Source organism: Arvicanthis niloticus, chromosome 1, assembly GCF_011762505.2.
Source record: "Arvicanthis niloticus isolate mArvNil1 chromosome 1, mArvNil1.pat.X, whole genome shotgun sequence".
NCBI classification, from domain to species: domain Eukaryota; kingdom Metazoa; phylum Chordata; class Mammalia; order Rodentia; family Muridae; genus Arvicanthis; species Arvicanthis niloticus.
In genome coordinates this window covers 137,131,430-137,153,089 of record NC_047658.1, presented here as the reverse complement: position 1 = coordinate 137,153,089, position 21,660 = coordinate 137,131,430, and the positions used below count along the sequence as shown (strand labels likewise).

Genomic DNA, 21,660 nt, shown 5'->3' with positions numbered 1-21,660 from the left:
CTCAATAAACTCTATTCTATAGGTGTGTGACTGGTCCCTCCCGGGAAGAGATGCCTCTACATGGGCCAACTGAGACATCCCCTTCCCCATACCTCTCCACACACCCACAGAACATACTCTCTTTATCTCTTTATCTTTTTTATAAACACTTCAAAAATAATTTTGATTAATGTAGTATTTTCTTCAGATTTACTTTGACACATAACTTTTCAAGTAATGGATAGCTTATGTGCTTTATAGAGCATACTTTGGGATAAGCTATGTCATCCATGACGGATTTATGAATATGCAGTTGGAGTGGACTAAATTCTACCTGTGGTTATCTGGTCCACAACATATTGATTACTACAGGCTTTAAATTTTAGACATTTCTAAATTTTAATTAAACTTATTGTTGTGACAGATGATTTTTTTAATAGAAGGTACAAAGTCAAATCGATTTGAATGATTTGATAAATTTTGTACACTGTGATCCGGTTTTGTAATTTTTAAACATTTTATCTGCTTTTCAGACTTGAGTGTTTATTTCTGTTTTCTAAATTGTGGTTTCATTTTTTTCCAGTCATTTATGCCTTTTACCTCTTTCATTTATGCCAAGCAAGTAGAACTGACCGAAAATAGAGATAATTTTTTATATTTATTTTATTATTTTTGAGATTGTTATACAGGATTATGTAGAAAATTTGTGCACATCATTTCTACTCTACACTTTTCCCATGTCCCTCAATCCCTTTCAACTTCACAACCTTTTCTTTAATTACCGTTGTTATACACACACACACACTCTCCTCAGTCCATTAAGTACCTCTGGACGCCCTGCCACTAGACGAAAAGAGTTGCAGGCAATTAATTGCTGCTAAGAAGGAGAATCAGTCTTTTCCAGAAATGAGCCTCATGCCCACCTCCACTGATACATTATCCAATCATAAATGATCAACTGTAAACACACACACATGTAACACTAAATAGAAATAATTTTTTCAGAGGAAAAAAATACTAAAAAAAAAAAAAAGGACAGATTATTCTTTTTTTTTTTTTTTTTTTTTTTTAATGTGCCTTGATGTTTTGCCTGTATGTCTGTCTGTATGAGGGTGTCAGAGCCCCTGGAACTAGAGTGACAGGCAGTTGTGAGCTGCCATGGGTGTGCTGGGAATTGAGTGGGGATCCTCTGGAAGAATAGCTCATGCTCTTAACCACTCAGCCATTTCTCCAGCCATGGCAGATTCTTTTTAAAGAATTGAAAACTATTAATTATTAATTATTGCTATTAGTAGAAATGCAAAAGCAGTGCATTTTCTATCTACTATTAAGTAAAAATTAATTTTTAAAAAAGATTCCTTATTACCTCATTTCTTTATCATTTCCTTAAAGAAGCTTCCCATTATTTTCTAAGTTTTCTTTTGTACATAATTAGAACACTAGGCATTTATTTCTTTATAATAATTAACCAGTAGTGATATTTGTTTCTAGAATATTTTGATGAGTGTCTCCCTTCTACTCTAACATTATTGAGGACTAAAAGATTTAGGATTTTACATCCCTAGCATCATGTTTAAGAATCTGTTAAGTAGCCAAATGGTGGTAGAGCTTCCCAGCACTCAGTAGGCAGAGGCAAGCGAATCCGTAGACAGCCTGGTCTGAGTGGGTTGCAGGACAGTCAGGGCTGCACGGAGAAGCCCTGTCTTGAAAAATCAAAAGAAAAAGAAAAAAAGGAAAGAATAAATAAATGTTTAATAAATGAACATATATGATTTCCCCATATAAATCCAATATTAACTAACCTCTTACTATGTATCTTTTCAAACATTTATTTATTTATTATGTATATAGTATTGTGTCTGCATATATGTCTGCACGCCAGAAGAGGGCATCAGAACTCTATAGATAATAATGAGCCACCATATGGTTGCTGGGAATTAAATTCTAGACCTCTGGAAAAGCAGCTAGTGCTCTTAACCTCTGAGCCATCTCTCCATGTCCTTTGTATCTTTTATATGGTTTTAACACATGTATTTGTAATACATGTAAACATACTTTTTATGCTTTACATTATTCTCACCTTACAGAATACATGAACACCTGTGTGCAATCGATAGCTCTTTGCTGCATCATTTTAAATGACTATTTAGGAGTTTGTATTTTGTAGTTAATAATATATCCTCCTTGGTAGACGTTTTGGTTGTTTTAGTATTGTTACAAATTGTGTGAAACAAATAGCTCAAATTAATTTAAAACATAAAGATGCATTCACAGTAATAAAAAGACTTATGTTACACATTTAAGTAGTTTTAGTTTAAAGACGTTCTCCTCCTCAGTAGTCATTCTTTTCAAGCAGATCATTTTGGGATACCTCTAAACTGATCTAACTAGATAAGGTCAAGCAGTCTCATTTTCTTATAGGTTAAGAAACTATGGTCAGCAAGAAGGCCCAGTTGAGTGAAGGCTCTTGCTGCCAAGCCTGATGACCCGAGTTCATTCCTTGGACCCAATTTGTGTGCGTGTGTGTGTGTGTGTGTGTGTGTGTGTGTGTGTTTGTGTGTATTTTCTTTTCTTTGACACAGGGTCTCACTATAGCTCTGGCTTGTCTGTGTAGACTAGGCAAGCCTTGAACTTGAAGAGATTCACCTACCTTTGCCTACCAAGTACTGGGATTAAAGGCATATGCCACCAAGCCTCGCTAACTTAAAAAATAAAATAAAATTAAGTTCAAAGCTGGTAAATATGGGTCTGTGGAGATTGCTCAGCTATTAAGAGCACTTGCTATTCTTGCAGACGACCTGAGTTCAGCTCCTAGCACCCACAAGGAGCTCACAACCATCTGCAATTTCATTTCCTCTGGCCTCTGCTGGTACCAGGTACACTATAGTATACGTAGTATACATGCAAACAAAAATTTATAAGAATCAATAAATCTGATTAAAACTGATAAACAGCCTTTTCAATGTAATAAGACTATATAATAAAAAATAGGAAAACTCAGTGTATGCCATGGGAAGATTTCACAAAGAATGAAGGTCTTTGAAGAATAAGTAGGCTTAAATAGTAAAAATTGATTAATACCATGAGCAAAAATGTAGTTATAATTAATCAAGTTGTAAAAGAATAGCACAATAAAAAGTAAAAGTTGAGGTGTTAGAAGCTATTTGAGAGTATACCTTTTGGGAGAGACCTCTTGTTTTAGTTATATGATACTAGTTTAAAAATAATTGGATTAAGATCCCAAGAGCAAATGAATGAGCTTAATATAAGATGTGTCAGATATATAAAAAGCAGTTTATAGAAAAGACCTGAAAATAATATAATTCATAATATTTAGTTACTTCCAGGGCCATATTTGTGAGAAGTTTGTAGAATTCTATATTGATAGCACCTAGAACCTAATTGTGCATCTTCATGGAACATATTTTTAGAACACCAACTAGAGACTGTGAGTAAAAGAATTAGCTGTCTTATCAGTTTATTTTTATATTTTTGCAGTGCTAGGAACGGAATCCAGGCCTTTATGCATATACCAGGCATGTATTCAACCACAAAGTTGTTATGTCCTCAAACCCATGCCATTTTTTCAGTCCCCTCTATTTTTTTCTCAGCATAATTAATATTCATGTAACACTGCTAGCCTTTGTATATATTATTTCACTTACTCATAAATATTCTGAAAGTAGATGGCTACTGTTATTTTTATTTTATGTATCTAAGTATTCTGCCTGCTTTTATAAATGTACATCACATGAGTACCTGTGCTGGAGAAAGCCAGAAGAGGTTCTTAGATCCTCTGAAACTGGAGTTAGAGATGATTGGGAGCTAATATGTGGGTGCTGAGAACTCAACCCTGCTCCTCCACAAGAGTAGCAAGAAGTCTTAACTGCTGAGTCATCTCTCCAGCTCCCAAGATTTTATAGACATTCTTTAAAATGAGGAACAGCAAGGTCTATTTACTTGCCCAGTGTTACACATCTAATGAATGGCAGGATTCAGAGAAAAAAAAATCTGAAAAGATAATTAAGGTGCCATTAAATAGGCATGAAAAGAAGCTGGTAGAGTTTAAATAAAGAGCTGGAAGATGACTGTGAATAGGAACTTAAATACAAATAAACAACGCCATGTACCTTTTCTATTACACTGTCAGAAAAAATATCCTCTTAAGAGAGGAAGGTGTACATGAGCTGGAGAGATGGCTCAGCAGTTAAGAGCACTGACTGCCCTTCCAGAGGTCTTGAGTTCAGTTCCCAGCAACCAACCACATGGTTGGCTCATAGCCATGTGTAATAGGATCTGACTGCGACGGTGTACTCAGACATATAAAATAAATCTTTTTGAGAGAGACAGAGAGACAGAGAGACAGAGACAGAAAGTAGCAGAACTTGGCATCTAATTTTTATTTTTTATTTTTCAGTTTCTTCTATTTTTTCTGAGAACATGTAACACTAAGTTAAAGAGAAAAATAATTGGATATTTAATAGTCATATTGTGTGATTAGGTAAAAGAATTGCCATTGTGACAAGATTTTTTTATAAGCAAGGAGAGTAATATGAAAATCAATTGTTTAGATGAAATTGTTTACTTACAGCAGTCCAGGAACTTCTGCAGATGAAACATAGCTTAAGACATGCATAAGTATACACGAATTAAAACATAGCTTAAGACATGCATAAGTAGAGACACGGATTAAACATAACTTAAGACATGCATAAGTAGACACGGATTAAACTCCATTTTTGTGGCTTGACATCCTAAGCACCACCCATATACAATGTCCTTGTTTGTTTTTGTTTGTTTGTTTTTGTTTTTTTACTTTAACAGTTTATCCCTTTTACCCATCTACTTAGTAAGAATCATAAACTGGAAAAAAAACACGGAAGTATTTTAAACCATGAAAAGGTTAGATCTAGAAAAGAATTGTTAAAAGTCTTTGAATAGATCAGTGGGCTTAAAGATAAAGACATGGAAAAACAAGTGAAGGATGGGAAGAAAGATAAGGAATAGAATGAAAGAAAGGAGAATTAAATTTCTGGTTCCAGGTTATAAAGGGCAAGTCATTTGTGCTTCATTTAGAGGATAATATATTTTTTAGTTACAACTTTCCTTTAGGTAGAGTATAAGTTTCTTAAGTTGTTCTGAGCATAGTGTTTTAGAAAGCTTCATTAGGAATATTTTTGTAACATTGGTTACACAGTTTTTATTAGGATTATTAAGATATTCTTATATGTTTTCCAACCACAAATTAACTTTGCACATCTAAGCATCATTTTTTTCAAAAATTCTGCTTGTATTTTAAACTGATTTCTGATTCACACACAATCTTAGGTGTAGTTTATATTTGGTTTTATGGAACCAGGTGATTTGGGGCTTTGAGAGTAAAAGCATTGAGTATCTTCAAGCCATGAGAATGTTCCACTGGTAGCAGTTAGTTATACCCTTGTTACAAAATAAAAACAAATTACCAAATAACTGGAATATGAAGGGAATCTGGCATCTTCACCCCATTAATCAAAGTTGATTTAGTTTACCTATCAAGCCAGATAGGTGGCCCTTCTCCCTCACTGTTGTTTATTTGTTCTCTTAAAACTGTTTGCTCAGTGAATGAGGACATCTTTTGCCTGATAGAAAAGGACCATTTTTCAGTTATAGATCTGGTGTCTGTATTTCACTGCTAGCCTCTCCAAGTAAACACAAATAATTGCTGTGTGGTTTTTGTACTAACCTATGCTTCATATAAAAAGTAATGTTTAATTTTATGGCTGAATTTTAGCAAACAATGGGAAACAAATATTCAGGCTATCTTTTGAGGTTGCACAAGGTGGCAAGCAATGGTGAATGTGCAAATCTTTTAATCCTAATTTTAAAAAAAAGATTACTCTGAGGTCAGTCAGAAGCATAGTTCATTTCTGCATAAGTCTGAAAGAAAGCAGTATTATATCATCAAACAGTACAACTGTGAAGTGAGGAAAGTATAATTAATATCTGTACTAGTACTTAGTAGCTATAAATCTTCCATTGATTTCTGTTTGCCGTCTTCTTATTAGTAAAAAGGAGCTAATATAGTGTCTAACTTGCTGTTTGGCTAGCAAGATAAATTAGAGTAGCAAATTCAAAAAAACCCTTCCATGCCTGTCACTTGATCATAGTGGGAATCAACGAATGGTAGCCTTGATTTTTGTGAAATAGAATTACATAGTGGAAGGAACTTGGACTTTGGAGTTAGAATCCCTGGGTGTGGTGCTTACTTCCTGGCACTTGAGTTAACTAGTCTTTTTTGATCTTTAGTTATCTCTAGTAACATATTGGTTATTACCTACTTTCAACAGTTGTTTTGAGAAACAAGTTATATAAAATCATTTTTAGTAAATATATCATATGTTAGGCTCTAATAAATATTAGTCCTTTTATAATCATTATAAATGTAAGTTCTCCTGTGTTCACTGTTAAATAATTTTTAAACTTTGGTAAATAGTATAAATTAAACCAGGAATGATCATGACCACCTATAATCCCAGGTGCTACGGAGGCTGGGGGCATAGGATCTCATGTTCAAGAACAAACTGCAATTTACCAAGACTTTAGTTCCAAATAAAGAAGGACTGGGGATATAACTCAGTGACAGAGTTTCAAAAAAGCATTGTGCCGTTGGGTTCAATTTCCCAGAGCTGAAAAAAAGAATTAATTTCTCATAGTAATTTCAGGGTAATCTTTAAAGCAAAATGGATACAAGTGGATGAACAGGACCACTGAGAAATAACTTGCCTCCTTTAATAAAAGCTGTGCATTGTATTATCAAGATTATATAATTTCTATCATCAGAAGTTTAGTTATGATACCCTGATAGGTGGTATGTTAGTGGACTTACTGTAAAAAATTAATAGCAGGGAACATAGGAAATAACAAAAGCTATGAAGAAGAAACAAGGAAAAAAGATTAAAAAGTAAGATTTGCAGGGCCTGGTGAGATGAGTCATCACGTCAGTTAAGGATACTTGCTCCCAAGTCTGATCGTTGAGTTCAGTGTTCAGAATCCACATTGTGAAGGAAAGAATCCTTTTTTTTTTTTTTTTTTTTTTTTTTTTTTTTTTTTTTGGTTTTTCGAGACAGGGTTTCTCTGTGTAGTCCTGACTGTTCTGGAACTCACTCTGTAGACCAGGCTGGCCTCGAACTCAGAAATCCGCCTGCCTCTGCCTCCCAAGTGCTGGGATTAAAGGCGTGCGCCACCACCGCCCGGCTGAAGGAAAGAATCCTTAACAGAGAAGGGCTGCAAATGTTGCTCTGAGCTAGAACAGTTTCCCAACATGCACAAGACCTTGGATTTAAAACCAGTACACACCAAAAAATTAGACAGAAACTTTTCATGCTCCTAAAGATCATAAACTCTAGAAGACAAGGCTTCCATTTGATAAGTCTTCATTGTCCTCATAAACTAGTGTCTTGTATATAATATCTGTTGCACATTTCATAAGTATTTTTCATTTTTTGTTATGTGTATGCATGTTTTGCCTGCATGTATGTCTGTACACCATGTGCATGCAGTGCCTATGAAGAAGACAATGATCTCATGGAAATAGAGTTATAGGCCACCTTATGGCATTGTTAGAATGGAACCCAGGTCCTCTGGAAGAGTAGCCAGTGCTTTTAAAACCCCTGAGCCATTTTTCCAGCTCACAATTAAATAAATTTGTTACTTGATAATTATATACAAGGAGATGTAATAGCTCGTATGTATGAGGCCAGCTTGGCTACAGTGTGAGATCCTCAATATTAAAGTAAGGAAAAATGCTTTTTAACATGTGCCTTGTCAAAACTGTGGTGCTTTGTGAAGTTAAATGCAAAGAAGTAGACAAATACTTGAGATGTATTCTAGAAATTGGATTTTTTAGGGATGAGGTGTATTTTTCCTCATGATTTCTGAGTGCACAAAGTACTAATTACACATTAAAGGGATATGCTAATTATACTTTTTAAAGTTTGGATATTAAATACTGCCAAGACCAGCCCATTAAACAAATGCAGAGCTAAAGAGGTGGCATCCTAATGTCGCTAAGGGGTTTGTTCCACTTTTGGTTAAGTAGTCCATAATCTTTAGCTACAATGGTTACCCAGGTTCCTAACTGCAGAAGTCACTGTTCAGGTAAGGCTCTGTTCTGTGCAGTCTTATGTAAGCTGTGAATGTAGATTTTTAACTAAGCTGTAGTTTGTGGCTTTTATGCCTATTCCTTTTAATAAACTCAAATGTTTATGCATCACCTTGAAAATGTAATCATTTTAGTTCTTATATAAATATGCAGCATTGTTAATATGTCTGTTACGGGTAGTTACAGTTTACTATTTGCTTTCACTGAGGCTTGTTTGATTCATCATTTTCATTTGACTTCTAGCAGCCATCTGTAGTTACAGTTTAACTTTCAAGGCTCTATGTTGGTTTCTGTTAATAAGGTGCTGTAAACAGCATTATGAAGTTTTTCTCTTTTAATCTTGAAAGGAAAAAAATCCATATCTAAAAAAGCAATCACAAAGAAGAGGAAAACTGTCACAAAGTCACCTGCTGTGCCGGAGTTTCAGGTAAATGTTTCAATATTGTCACCAAGTTTTTCCGTTTAATTTTTTGTTTTAGCTCCATTCCTTGTGAGAATGGCTGAATTTTAAGAAACTACAAGGTGTATACTTTTAATGTCTATTTCTAACAATGTGTTTCTCTTTAAAGTACAGATGTAGGCGAAATATTATTTTTTAAACCCCTTTATCTTTCATAAACCTTGGTATTTTTAGTTTCCAACCTATACTAAGTTTTGTAGATAGAGTTTAATCAAGTGTATATACATGTATCTCTCTTCTTTATGTCCATTTGCATATATTCCTGAGTACATATAAACAGATATGTAAATTAGTCTTCTAAGAAAATAAATCCTGTTTTTATAACTAGTGATGCTACTCTGATAATCCATTCTTATGTAATTTAACTAGTATAGGAATGGTGGACTGACCGACTGGAAAAAGAGGTGCTTTAACTCTTAACTATAAATGAACTATAGTCAGTAAAGGCTAAATATAATAGTCTTTAAACATTTCTGCAAAACAAGTGTTTGCTGCCGTATGTGAAGTACTAATACTGAAAATAAGCAATCTCATCACAATTATACTTTTATTCTCTATACAAATAGTATTTTTTTTCAACAAGTGATACTTTGTTTAAAATTTTTTGTATTATTGGAGCCAATTTATTTCTAAAAGTTTTATAAGCTCATAAAATAAAAGTGATATAATTAAATTTGTAGGTCTTAAGTAGTTATAAAATTATATGGGCCAAGAAAAATACTGTATAGCAGTATTATACTTCTGTTTTCAGTAAAATTCTTATTTAGGGGAAGTTGAAATTGATAAAAATCAGATATTCTTAAATAGTAAACAGAAAATATATATTTTATCATAGAATACTTTAATGACATTAGTATGAATTACATTCTTTAGAATTTTTTACGTAACCTTTATACAGGATTTCCAGTAAAATGCAATTTACTGGATTATGTATTAATGTGGCTGGAGGCCATCCTGCCATTCATTTCTTGTAACATGTTAATGGTATACTATTATATCTTTATGCTTCCACTGGTAAGCATGCTAGCCTTTGTTACTTCTCCCACTCATTTCCTCCCCAATTTTTTAATATAGAACTATATAGAGCTTAAGACAGAGTAGTTCATCCATTTTGGTATTTTTTGTAAGTGGACTTTATGTGTAAATAGTAACACAAACTGGATAAGTAATGCTTTGTACAGTTATAGGTGCTATTAGTGATATATGAAATCAACTCAGTGGGTTACATTTCTTTTTTAAGTTAATCAATTTAAAAAGAATTTGTCAGCATATCACATATAATTAGTGTGTCACATATAATACCATGAATATGTATAGTCGTATGTATTATTTTATGAAACTTTGGTTTTTGCCTCTGTGTGTTGACATGCATGGCAAAGTGTGTTTTTGACTCTGGCTCATGGAAACATGTTGGAAAACATTGTTATAAGTGATACTTCTAGTCAGTTATTGACCATTTGCTTATTGCTCAGAAATTTAAGGTCAAAAGTACATGTTTTGTTAAATTGAGCTGCTGTTCAAAATAAATAAAGTCATCCCTTTCCTTGTTCTTAAGGCATGAGGGGATAGAGGAGCACTGTGGGATGGGTGTGTGTGTGTGTGTGTGTGTCTGTCTGTCTGTCTGTCTGTAAGTCTATATTAGGCTAAGGTAGCTCTTCTAGTTTACAGTGTGAATACTATTTTATAATTCATGAATAGTACTTGAAACTGCCTTCTAAAGTAGAGATAAAGAGGCTGGAGAAATGGCTCAGCTATAAAGAGCTTTTGCTGTACTTGTAGAGGACTTAAAGTTTGGTTCCCAGTATCTACATGGTGGCTCACAACCATCTGTAACTCCAGTTCCTGGGAATTCAGCACCTTCTAGCCTCAAAGGGTGGTAGGCACATGTGTGGTATACATACATACATACATACGTGCAGGCAAATACTCATATACATAAAATACCAGTTATTATCTAATAAAGAAGTGAGGTTTTTTCTTCCCAAAAGTCCTGTTAGTAATGAACATAAAAAGTACTTTGTAGATATAAGTAGTCATTCTAAACTAAAATACTCATTCTTACTACTAAAAATAAAGAAAACTTTGGTGCATAAATATTCAGTTACTTTTATAAAACCTGACCTATTTACCAAAGGCTGATCTTTGACTGATAGAAAATATGTTTAGAAAGAAACAGGTTAAAGGATTAAATTTTTTAAGTCTTAATAATCTAAAAGAGTGAAGCATGTTTTGACCTTAACTTGTTGACTGTGTTTATGTTGACTTGTTAAACACTAGAAATTTGCCTCCTTTAGTTGCTTCATAAGAATTCGTGTTTATGTGAATACTATAAAACTCAGAGTCAGAAAGTGTCTTCACATTTCTATTTAGAATATGCACCAGGGACAGTGACTTGGGGTTCATTTTGTGTGTGTATTGTAAAGAAACTAAGAGTGTCTGTGTTACTTTTTCCTAAGAGCTATGCCCTTCCTTGTTAAAGTTTATAAATATTAATAATACAAATAATATAAATAATCTAATGCCTTTTAAAGTGAAGATTCGTAGGTTTTATCCTCCAAAGACCTTAAGTGAGTAGTGGGTATCAGTAATGTTCTAGTAGTTAAAACATGTGGACTCTGGAACTAGGCTGTTTGAGTTTGAATGCCAGGCCTACCACCTGACTATTCTATCACCTTAGCTAAGTTATTGAACCTCTAAGTCCAGTTCTTCATCTGCACAGAGGAATGATAGTAGCCATTACATTGCTAGAGCTTACTGTTCTAGCTGTTCTTACATTTTATTTTCCAAATAGGCATAGAGACTTCTGTTGAAAAATACTGCATTTTAAGTAGGAAAATTAATTAAGATTTTCCTTAAGAGCATCTGTTGCTGACTTTAGCATTTTTCCAGCTACTTAGGACATTAAAATAAACCTTGAATCTGGGCTCATTAAAATAGCACGTGATGGAAACTGTAAGTGAAAAAACAAATAATACATCTGACACACAGAGTGAAAACTTAAACTTCCTTACTCTTAATATTTTGATTAATATACAGTGGCATATCAGCAGAATTTCGGGATTTTTTTATCAGCAGTAACTGCAAAAATAGAGAACATTTTTATTTTAGATGATTAGAGTATTGATTAAGTTTTGTATCAAATTTAACAGTTATAATTTTTTTATTTTGTAACATAAAGACACTTAGACTCAAAACTAAATGTCATTTTTCCTAATAAAGTTGATTGCCCCATAAGAGCCCTTTTTTGTTGTTGTTGTTTAGTATTTGGGAAATATTATATAAATTCTCTTTTTGTGCTAAATTAAATTAGAAAGTATTTTTTAGCTTGATGTGTCAAGTCCCAGTAAATTCCACATTTTTAAAAATAATTGAAGAGGAGTTGGGAAAATGGTTCATTGGATAAGAGTATGTTCTTTGAAAGGCTCTGAGTTGAGTTTTCAGTACGTAAATCGGGCTGCTCACAGCTGCCGGCCTGTAGCTTTAGTGTCAGAGCATCTAGTGCCTCCAACCTCTGTAGGCGCTTGTACTCAACATGCACAGCACACACATAGACACAATTAAAAATAGTCCAAATAATTCTTAACATTTTAATAAGTAAGGACTGGAGAAATGGCTCGGCAGTTAAGAGCACTTGCTGTTCTTTCAGAAGACACAAATTCTGTTTGCAGTGCCCATGTCATGTGCTCACAAGTGCTTGTAACTCCTGCTCCACAGGATCTTGTGCCACCTTCTGGCCTCCATAGGCACTCGCACACTTCGTAGTCACTTAAACAGACATTCAATTAAGTGTCTTCACCATGTTTTTTTCTTTTCATTGGTAATCCCACCACATACAAATACACACAAAATACTTTTTTAATGAGTGTGTACTTGGCATCTGATCTATACATGTGATTCATCCTACAGGTTAAGTATATATTCATATAACAAATTGAGACTAAAATTAAAATCAGTTTTTAACTTTCCTATGTTATAAAGATCTATAGATTAAGTCATATTTTAATTGCTACTTCTTAAATTACATATCTCCAACTTAGGTTTTTTTAATTTATAAATCAAGATTTTTTTAACCTCTTTAAAACCTTTCAATTTTATTTAATATAAGGCATTAGAAAAACATGTTTAATTACATCGTATTGTTAAATATTTTGTTAACTTGTTTTTCAGAATTATTTTGTTTTCACATCAAGTAAATATTTGTTGTTATTTATTGTCTTTGCTGTAGTGGCATAGTGATCATAAGAGATATGTAATTTTCCTGTTAGCATAGTCTTAATAACTATTAATATAATTTTGTTTGAATACTATGTGGATTTCTAATTTGTATTCTGTAGTTGGTGTTAGAGTTGCAGATTTTCTATTTGTAGGACCTTTTATTAGAACTGTAGGTGAGAATGGCCCATTTTGTTTGAAAACGATTATTTTTACCTTTCACCATGATTTCCCCTTTGCTTTTTTTTTAAGATATGACCTACCTTTTTTTATTTTGCCTTATTTGGAAGTATTTTTCAACGTAGTGTGTCTCTACAAAAATGGAATGATTTAATGATTGAAGTAATAAGGAAATCTTTATTATATAATTCTCTAAGAGATATGGTCATGAAATTCTTTTACTTACATAGTACTTTTCCTTTTCCTAAAACATACATTCACGTATAATTTTTTAGTTGAAGAGGTGGCCTTTTAATACTGTCAATAAAAATAATACATTATGAATTTTATCCTAAAATTATGTGTCCAATTGTTGCTAGTTTTTAAATTTTTTTATTTTGTTTAGAAAGAGCCATCAGCATATGATCTAGTAGAAGGAGTTTAGAATTCTGTTGTCTCTTCTACCAATGCATCATCTCAGTCACTTCACACATCTGTTGCTTTTAGTTCTTATGGGTCAATTGAAGATACACCTGTCTAGCCTGCTCTAAGCCTGGAACCAAGTTAGATCATTTCAGTTGCTTTCATCTGTAAATCGGTTGATTAAGGCTCAGCCTTGATTCAGTCAAGTAAAAAGCTTACTTTAACACGACTGTGTCACTCTTGGATTCTCCCTGGGAAGGAAGGGCAGTAGTAACCTCTGGAGTATGAAGGACGGGCTCCAGGGGGGTGTGTGGTCTGGTCTGGTGGGAATCCCAGCAGCTCAGCCTCCTTCTTTTTCACCCAGGAGGCCCTGTGTCTCAGAAACACTTTCTAAATTAATCTAACAAAAAAAGGATTTACTGGGATGCTTTTCTTTGTTCTTACTAAATGTATTCTTGCTGCTAAAATGAATTTTTACTGTGTTGATTTTAATTGTAATAGAATTACCATTTGAAATTGAAGACTTTCATTCTTAAAAAAGAAGGAATTGTTATATGTGACATACAATTGGCATAAATCAAATTGTTTCTACTTGAGAATTTTGTAATAACTTTGCATGATTTTGTGTATTGTGTGATAGTCATGCATTAGTTATATAAAAATATGAAGAATATGTTTGCATATTAAGAGTATAAAGCAGGCCTGGTTGTGATAGCACATATCTGTAACCCCAGCACTTGAAAGGCTGAGACTAGCCATGGCTGCATAATTTTGAGGGCATCTTGCACTGTGTAGTGAGATCCTATCTCTAAAACAACGATTGTAAATTATTATATACATACTGAGTTATTTTAATGTACCCTCAAAATACCACTAAAAATATTCTGGTCCTTGAATTTTAAAAAAATTACACTTAGGACTTAGATAAGGTAATTTACTTTAAGAACATTATCCTAAAAATATCACACCCCCTAAATTTTGAAATTAATTGTGAGTTTTTATTCTCATTAGCTACATAGCACCAGAATGTTTCAATGTCTCAGTAGCTGTGCTGGTTTATAATTCACAGTCATTACGTACATGACTACTCAAAAGTGCAATCCACTGACTATAACTATAAACTTGTCAGATGTGAAAAATACTAAATCCAAAACTATCAAGGTTCCCCTGCATTGTATACACACTGAAATTTGAGAAGAGTTGATTTAGCACAGCTTATTAACTAGGCAAGCCACTTAGAGGTGTTACTTCATATAGCTTTTAATGTTTTGGCCTCAGCTGTTTTATAGTAGATGAAATATAATTAGTAGTTGATGTCATGAGTAACTGATAATTGAAAGATCTTTCAAACTTTTAGGATGTATTTAGTTTGTTGGGTATATGCCTTCATTGGTCCTGTAATTTCTACAAACTACACATAAAACATGTTCTTAATCATTTTAAGTGAGATACCTAGAATATAAGGAAAATTACTCTGGGCTTTGCCATAGGTAAGTGGAAAAAAATCTATGCTCTGATATTAACCAAAACACCAAGTTCAGTGAAAAAGAACAAATATGACATAGCAGTGATAACAGTCTGGAGTGCAAAGAAGCTGAAGTCTCCAGTGAGTGAGTACTCATTAAATCCACTGGGGAACTGGTGTTGCTCTGTGGCTTCATAGATACACTAGAAGCTGAAAATGTTATCTAGTTGTAGTTGTTCTTACCTAGCTGACCTGTTTGACCATCAACATTTCTTTCATAACCAGATTTAGCAAATTAGAATATGTGATTTCTAATAATTATCAGTTATACTCTCCTGTGATAATACCGTGTAATATTTTCTACTCTGAAGTTGCTTTTGTTTTTGTGTTTTGCAAGTACTCTACCATTGAACACATCCCCAGTCCTAAAATTGTTTAACTTGGATTACTTAACTATTTACTTGCCCTGCTTTATCAATGAATTTGAAGTTTTTCAGATATTTTTAATAAGTAATTGTTAATACTAATTATAGTATAATATATGCGATAATTTTTTAATCTCTTAGGTTGAACCATTTTGCCATTTTTTACTGAAAAATTTATATCAAATTTTCTTAAGGTTTTAGTCTAGTTTAAAGCACTTCCTGTCTCCTGTTTTTAATTACTTAATAACCACTAGCAGTTATCTTGTTGTGACCCACTTTGCTTGATACTTTTGTCTGATTTTCTAATGAAAGAATGTGTACTTTTTAAGAAAACAGTAACTTTACATTAATGAATATAATAAGCACACTGGTAAAGGTTAGTGCTAATTTATAAATATATAGCATATTTTAAATTATACAGTATAAACATCACAACATTTTCTTTGATCTGAAACTTTTTGTGTAGATGTAGTTTTGCTTTTGAATTTTCTATTAATTTTTAAAATATAGATGATCTGAAATTTCTTAAATCATTTTAGAAACTGGTTAAATATATTAAACTCACTGGACAAACACAATATAATTTTACAGGAACCATATGGAGTAACTAATATTTTTGTTAGTATTTCTTAATCTTCAGTTTATAAAACTTTAGTTAAGCCAAGCTAGGTCAGTTAATAAGTAAGAATTCATCATTTGGATCATTTGCCAGTGTTAACCAAATGAGCCACACAGTTATAGAAGGAAATAGATATACTGCTTGTAAAAATGTTTTTATTAAAACCTGTTAAGCTCAGTTGGGCTGAGTGACACACGTCTGAAATCTAGCACTTTATGGCGGAGCAAGAACATCACAAGTTTGAGACAAGCCAGGGCTACATGTAACACCCATTCTCAAAAAAAAAAAAAAAAAAAAAAAAAAAGCAACAGTAAAAATTATGAAAGTCATGGCAAAAATATGTACTTAATTGTGTTCCTATCTTAGAATATACAGTTTTAGTCCTCCTTTAGTACAGCTGCCGGCAACAGTAACTTAGTTTGTTAAAGTATATAGGTAGCAAACCTTAAGGCAAAGGGATAATGGCCACTTGCAGGCTTGTATTTCACCTGCTTGGAGACTGCCTGGTGGGGTTATTTCTTACAGTTGATTTAGTAACCTACAAAATCTAAAGAGTTTCCAGATCTTTGTCATTCTGGGCTAAAAGTTAATAATACTAAGAAAGTAGCAGGAACATAATGCAAGCGTAGAGGTGGGGTGTAAGATGAGACTACCAGTGTGAAACGTTAGCTTATTTTATATGAAGCCTGAAGTTCATACATCATAACAAGTAAATACCTCAGATATTAACTGTAAAACTTTCCTTGCTTTTATTATTGTGGAGAAATAGTTTTAATTTCAGTATATGTTAAATAATTTCTGTTACCACATTTTGGGTGTTTTATACTATGTGTTATCAAGCTGTGTTTTTGTGTTTTGTTTTAGCTTATTTGCACTAATCTTGATGAACTCAGGGAATTAATCACAAAAATCGAGAATGAACTCAAAGATCTGGAAAACAGTAGAAAAAAATCGGTAGGTGTTTATCCAAAAGTTCTATCTGTTATCGTCAGCATTAAAATTTATTCCTGCTTTTTTCCCAAAGTTTTTAAAAATCTTGTTTTCCTAATTACGTGCAAATTTACAATTAAGAATAGAAGCATTGTTTCTTTCATTTTTCCCGTGTGGTCTAATTTTCATTTTTAATACAAAAGATGGTATCGGGGCAAGAATATTAATTTTCTTCACCTGGTTTATAGCAGGTATTATAGTCTTAGATAGTATCTATATGCTGGGTGTTTTTAACTGGTAGCTTTTAAGATACTACATACTCTTGATTATGTATCTTTAATGGAAGCCTGTTACATAACCTCAAACTTAATTAGATATAGTATTAAACAGATATTATCAGGCACCAAATTCTTTCTATTTCTACCAAGATGATTCCTAAAAGAACCATTATCAGACTGTAGGCTTTTTAAGATTATTTTTTTTTACTGTATGTCTTAACAATAATTGATCAATGAATTTCCTGAATTTTTCATTGTTCCGAAGAGGCTGTTACATATATGAGCATATTATATATATGCTCTCACCTGGTAAAGTGTTCCACATTGTTCATTAATAGATAACATCTACTTAACTAGCATTATAGTCAGATTATGTTATATCAGAAACATAATTATATACTGGTAAGTAAAAGGAGAAGGTATCAAATATGTAAGAAAAATCAATCATTAAAATAAACTGTTTTCTCATTAAATCACTTTCTTTGTGCTTCACACTTATTGATACAGATATTATAAAATATGGTAAGTGATTCAGCAGGTTAATAGTAGCCATTTTACATGCTGTTACGAATGATATATATTGGAAGTACTTTGAAGAGATTAGGCTGAAGTATCAGGAAACTTCAGTCCTGTCTTAATGCAAAAAAGTGAAAAGACCTTAAGCCTTTCAGAAGTCTATCATACGATACATCTGAGAGAATCACTATGATCCCAGAGGTGAAGTAATGTTCATACTATCATCAGCCAAATGTGGTGGCACATGCTTTTAATAGCAGCACTCAGGAGAGGTAATGCTAAAAGAATGTCTGAGTTCAAAGCCAGCCTGGTCTGGGTAGTGAGAACCAGGCCAGTCAGCACTACCTAGTGAGACTGTCTCAAACAAAACAGTCTAAATAGTTACCAGTTAACAAGAAAAACCATATGGGAAAACATTTCAGAAATATCGTCATTTAAAAATATTTGAAACCTTTGTTTTCATATGTACTTTATGTATCTGAGAAGTCTCTTGATGTGGAAGGCTGTTTTATTAAAATTTACTATAGTAATATGTTCTACTCTAAAAAAAGTGATAATATTTTTAGCCAAAAAGGTTTTTTTCATCTTATTTAATATTTTATGTTCATAAAAGGCTGATTCTTTAGTAGGAAAGGATTATCATTTTTTTAAATCAGCATAAATTATAGTTTTACAGGAGCTACTTTGTTTTTAGTTATTGCCTCAGAAGCTGTTGTTCATGTTTCATAACTGAGTAGACTTCTGTAAATTGCTCAGCCTTTACTACACTTAAATATTACTTTATATGATACAAAGTTTGTTTCTACTTCATAGTTTTAAGCATAGTTGATTTAAGCACATACAGCACATATTACAGGAGAAAAAATTTTTGCAGATCTTCAAGATTTTCTTTGAAACAATCCTTCTCACTTCCTTAGAGTTGAAGTGGAACTGCAGTGTAAGCATACTGCCTTCCTTCATAGGGTGAATAGAAAACAAATTAAAGACATGAATTAAAGCTTCATGACACTGTAATCTTGGAGAGTGGGTTTATTAAAAAGTTTGAGGTTCCATAGAGAGTTTGATAGATTATATTTTGTGTCTCCAAACTTGTCCATGTCCTTTGTTATTTGAAAGTTGTTTTTGATGTTTCCATTCTTGAAGAAATTGGGTTCTTGTAAATGTACTTTACCAGGGATAATTTTACTGAAGTACCAATAGGATGTAAACTATTTCCCCTTGACTGAAACTATCTAAAAGATTGTTTACATAGACAATTGTCTTAGCCAGTGAAAGTGACTGGTTTTGATTTTAGAATTATCTCTCCCCACACATACCTTTTTCCCTTACAAAATCTGATGTTGAAGGTGATCTGTGTAAATTGTAGAAATTTACTTTGTATTTGTTTGATACCATTTAAGAGATGCTCTACTTAACAGATTTTTTTAGTGAGCATAAATGTTATCAAAAAAACCTTATTTGAATCATTTAATGATGTTTTGTGCCTCCTACTATCTGATCAAAATTTAAACCTCTGATTCAGTGATCGCTGTTATGAATAATATCAGTTGTTTTATTATTATAAAAATCTGTTGCTATTACTTGCTCTAATTAATATCTATATATTTTGAAAGATTATTTTGGTATATTTTCTTTTGGCCTTTTTTCCCCTCATTGTCAGGCTGTCTGTCAGTTATCACCTCTTATTGTGATCATGTATTTATACTAGTTGGTACTTACTGGAATTGGATTTACAGTGAAGACCATTGTAGGGAGGCTTTTTTTTTTTTTTTAATAAAATGTATGGACTAGGTGATAGAGATAGCTGCTTTGATGTATCCCTCATCTCATGGGCTTCCTTTGCTATTTTAAGAATGAGGATCGATATTTATCCTCTAAGAGGATTATTGTCAGGACTAAAATAGTATTTAGAACATTTCTTTCATTTAATATTGATTTTCATTATTTTATAACAATGAATAACAAAGAAGATGTAAATGTTTAGTTACCTGTAAGTTTCACTAAAGTTTGAAATTGCACATGGGATATTGATTTAATTCATTAATAAACACCTAGCTGTTTCAGAGTGTTTCTTCTCTCTGGAGTCTTTCCAAATACTTTTTCCTACAAGCAGGAAAAGCCAGGTATGCTGTACATCCCTGTAGCCCTAGCAGTAGAGGAAAGGGAAGGAGGACCAGAAGTTCCAGGTTATCCTTAGCTACATAGTGAGCTTGAAGCCAGCCTGAAATACATGTGACCTTGACCTGGGGGTAGGAAAAATTCCATTTTCTTATTCAGCCAACATTGCATTTAAAAGGTTATTTCTGATTTCTAATTAACAGACTTTATATTATAGAGCACTTTATAGTTAAATTTTAAAGACTTTCAAAAATATCTCAGGTTTTGCCATCTAACTGTTTATTACAATAGAAAGTTACAGTCTCTTAAAGTCTAGATTGTTTCCTTTGGATTCTGCCACTCTGTACTTAGTCATCTGCTTCAGTTTTGTCTAAAGTAAGGCATCTGGTTGAAGTAGAAAGAAACATAGTCTAACAAGACCTTTTAATTTTTCTCAATCATAATTTAGGCTACAGGATTTTTTAGTATTCTCAAAAAGGAATCCTATTTTTTGCTGCTCATATTCTTGTGGCTTTAGTTGAGATAAATTTCCATTCTGCTGAATTATTTGGGAAACATTCTTTCTAGTCTAGGAAATATTTTAGTCTTCTGGAACTCAGAGCATGGATGTTTCAATACATTTACCAGTCTTGCTGTATTTGAAATTTGTTAGACATATTGCCTTCTAGGTAGTTAAAAAAAAAAAAGAAGAAGATTTTTTTTGTCACTCTTTTTACCACTCAGCTATTAAAAACAATGAATTCGAGAAATCCTTAGGTAAATGGATGGAACTAGAAAATATCATCCTGAGTGAAGTAACCCAATCACAAAAGAATACACATGGTATGCCCTCACTGATAATTGGATATTAGCCCAAAAGCTCGCAATATCCAAGATACAACTCACAAACCACATGAAGCTCATGAACAGGGAAGACCAAAGTGTGAGTGCTTTGACCCTTCTTAGAAGGGGTAACAAAATACTCATGGGAACGAATATGGAGACAAAGCATGGGACAGAAACTAAAGGAGGGGCCGTCCAGAGATTGCTCCACCTAGGTATCCATCCCTTGTGCAGTCACCAAACATAGACGTTGATGTGGATGCCAGGAAGTGCATGCTGACAGGAGCCTGATATAGCTGTCACCTTAGAGGTCTGCCAAAGCTTGAAATATAGAGGTGGATGCTCACAGCTAACCATTGAGCTGATCATGGGGTTCCCAATGGAGGAGTGAGAGAAAAGACTGAAGGAGCTGAAAGGGTTTGCAGCCCCATGGGGAGAGCAACAATACCTGTAAACCAGGGTCTAAACCACCAGCCTGGGAGCACACAGGGAGGGACCCATGGCTCCGGCTGTATACATAGGAGAGGATGACATTGTCAGGCATAGGTGGGTGAGGAAGTCCTTGGTCCAGTGAATGCTGGACACCCCAGTGTGGGGGAAATCGTGGGTGGGGAGGTGGGAGTGGGAAGGTGGGTGGGGGCATATCCTCATAGAAGCAGGAGGAAGGAGATAGGATAGGGAGTTCCTGGGTGGGGGGAAAGTGGGGAAAGGGGATTACATCTGAATGTACATAAAATATCCAATAAAATTTTTTTTAATTTTTTATGTAACCCTATTTTTTTTATTATTTGCTCAATTTATGCTTTACCATAGTTTGTTCAAAGAGGCATCTGCCTTTAAGCAAAAATTCATGTATAGATTAAGCATAAGAGGAATTTATTTTTAAGTATCTGGGTTTTTTTTTTTCTCAAATAAAGAACGAGCTGCTTCACTAGGAATTTGACCCTGCCACCCAGGTTTTCTCTGTGTACAAAGCAGCAATGTTATCACAGTGGTAATTGTGGACTTTTATTCTTGATTTTTAATACTAATTTAGAAGTATATCGAATGGTGATATAATTACCTCTCAATGTGAGACTTAATCTTAAGTGAAAAGTACAGAGAGGATAAG

General features: G+C 33.4%; 1 protein-coding gene across 6 annotated transcripts in view; it reads left to right on the top strand.

Moving 5' to 3' along the window:
* The window catches only part of Brd10 (bromodomain containing 10), a 79,087-nt gene that overhangs the window by 41,480 nt on the left and 15,947 nt on the right, over nt 1-21,660 (top strand). For 5 of the 6 annotated variants that reach the window (XM_034505245.2, XM_076918995.1, XM_034505230.2 and 2 more), the window contains 2 exons: nt 8,470-8,549; nt 16,750-16,839. In XM_034505245.2, coding sequence (XP_034361136.1) covers nt 8,470-8,549; nt 16,750-16,839 — 170 coding nt within the window. The remainder of the gene's footprint in view (nt 1-8,469; nt 8,550-16,749; nt 16,840-21,660) is intronic. The other variant, XM_034505237.2, reaches the window with a different exon arrangement.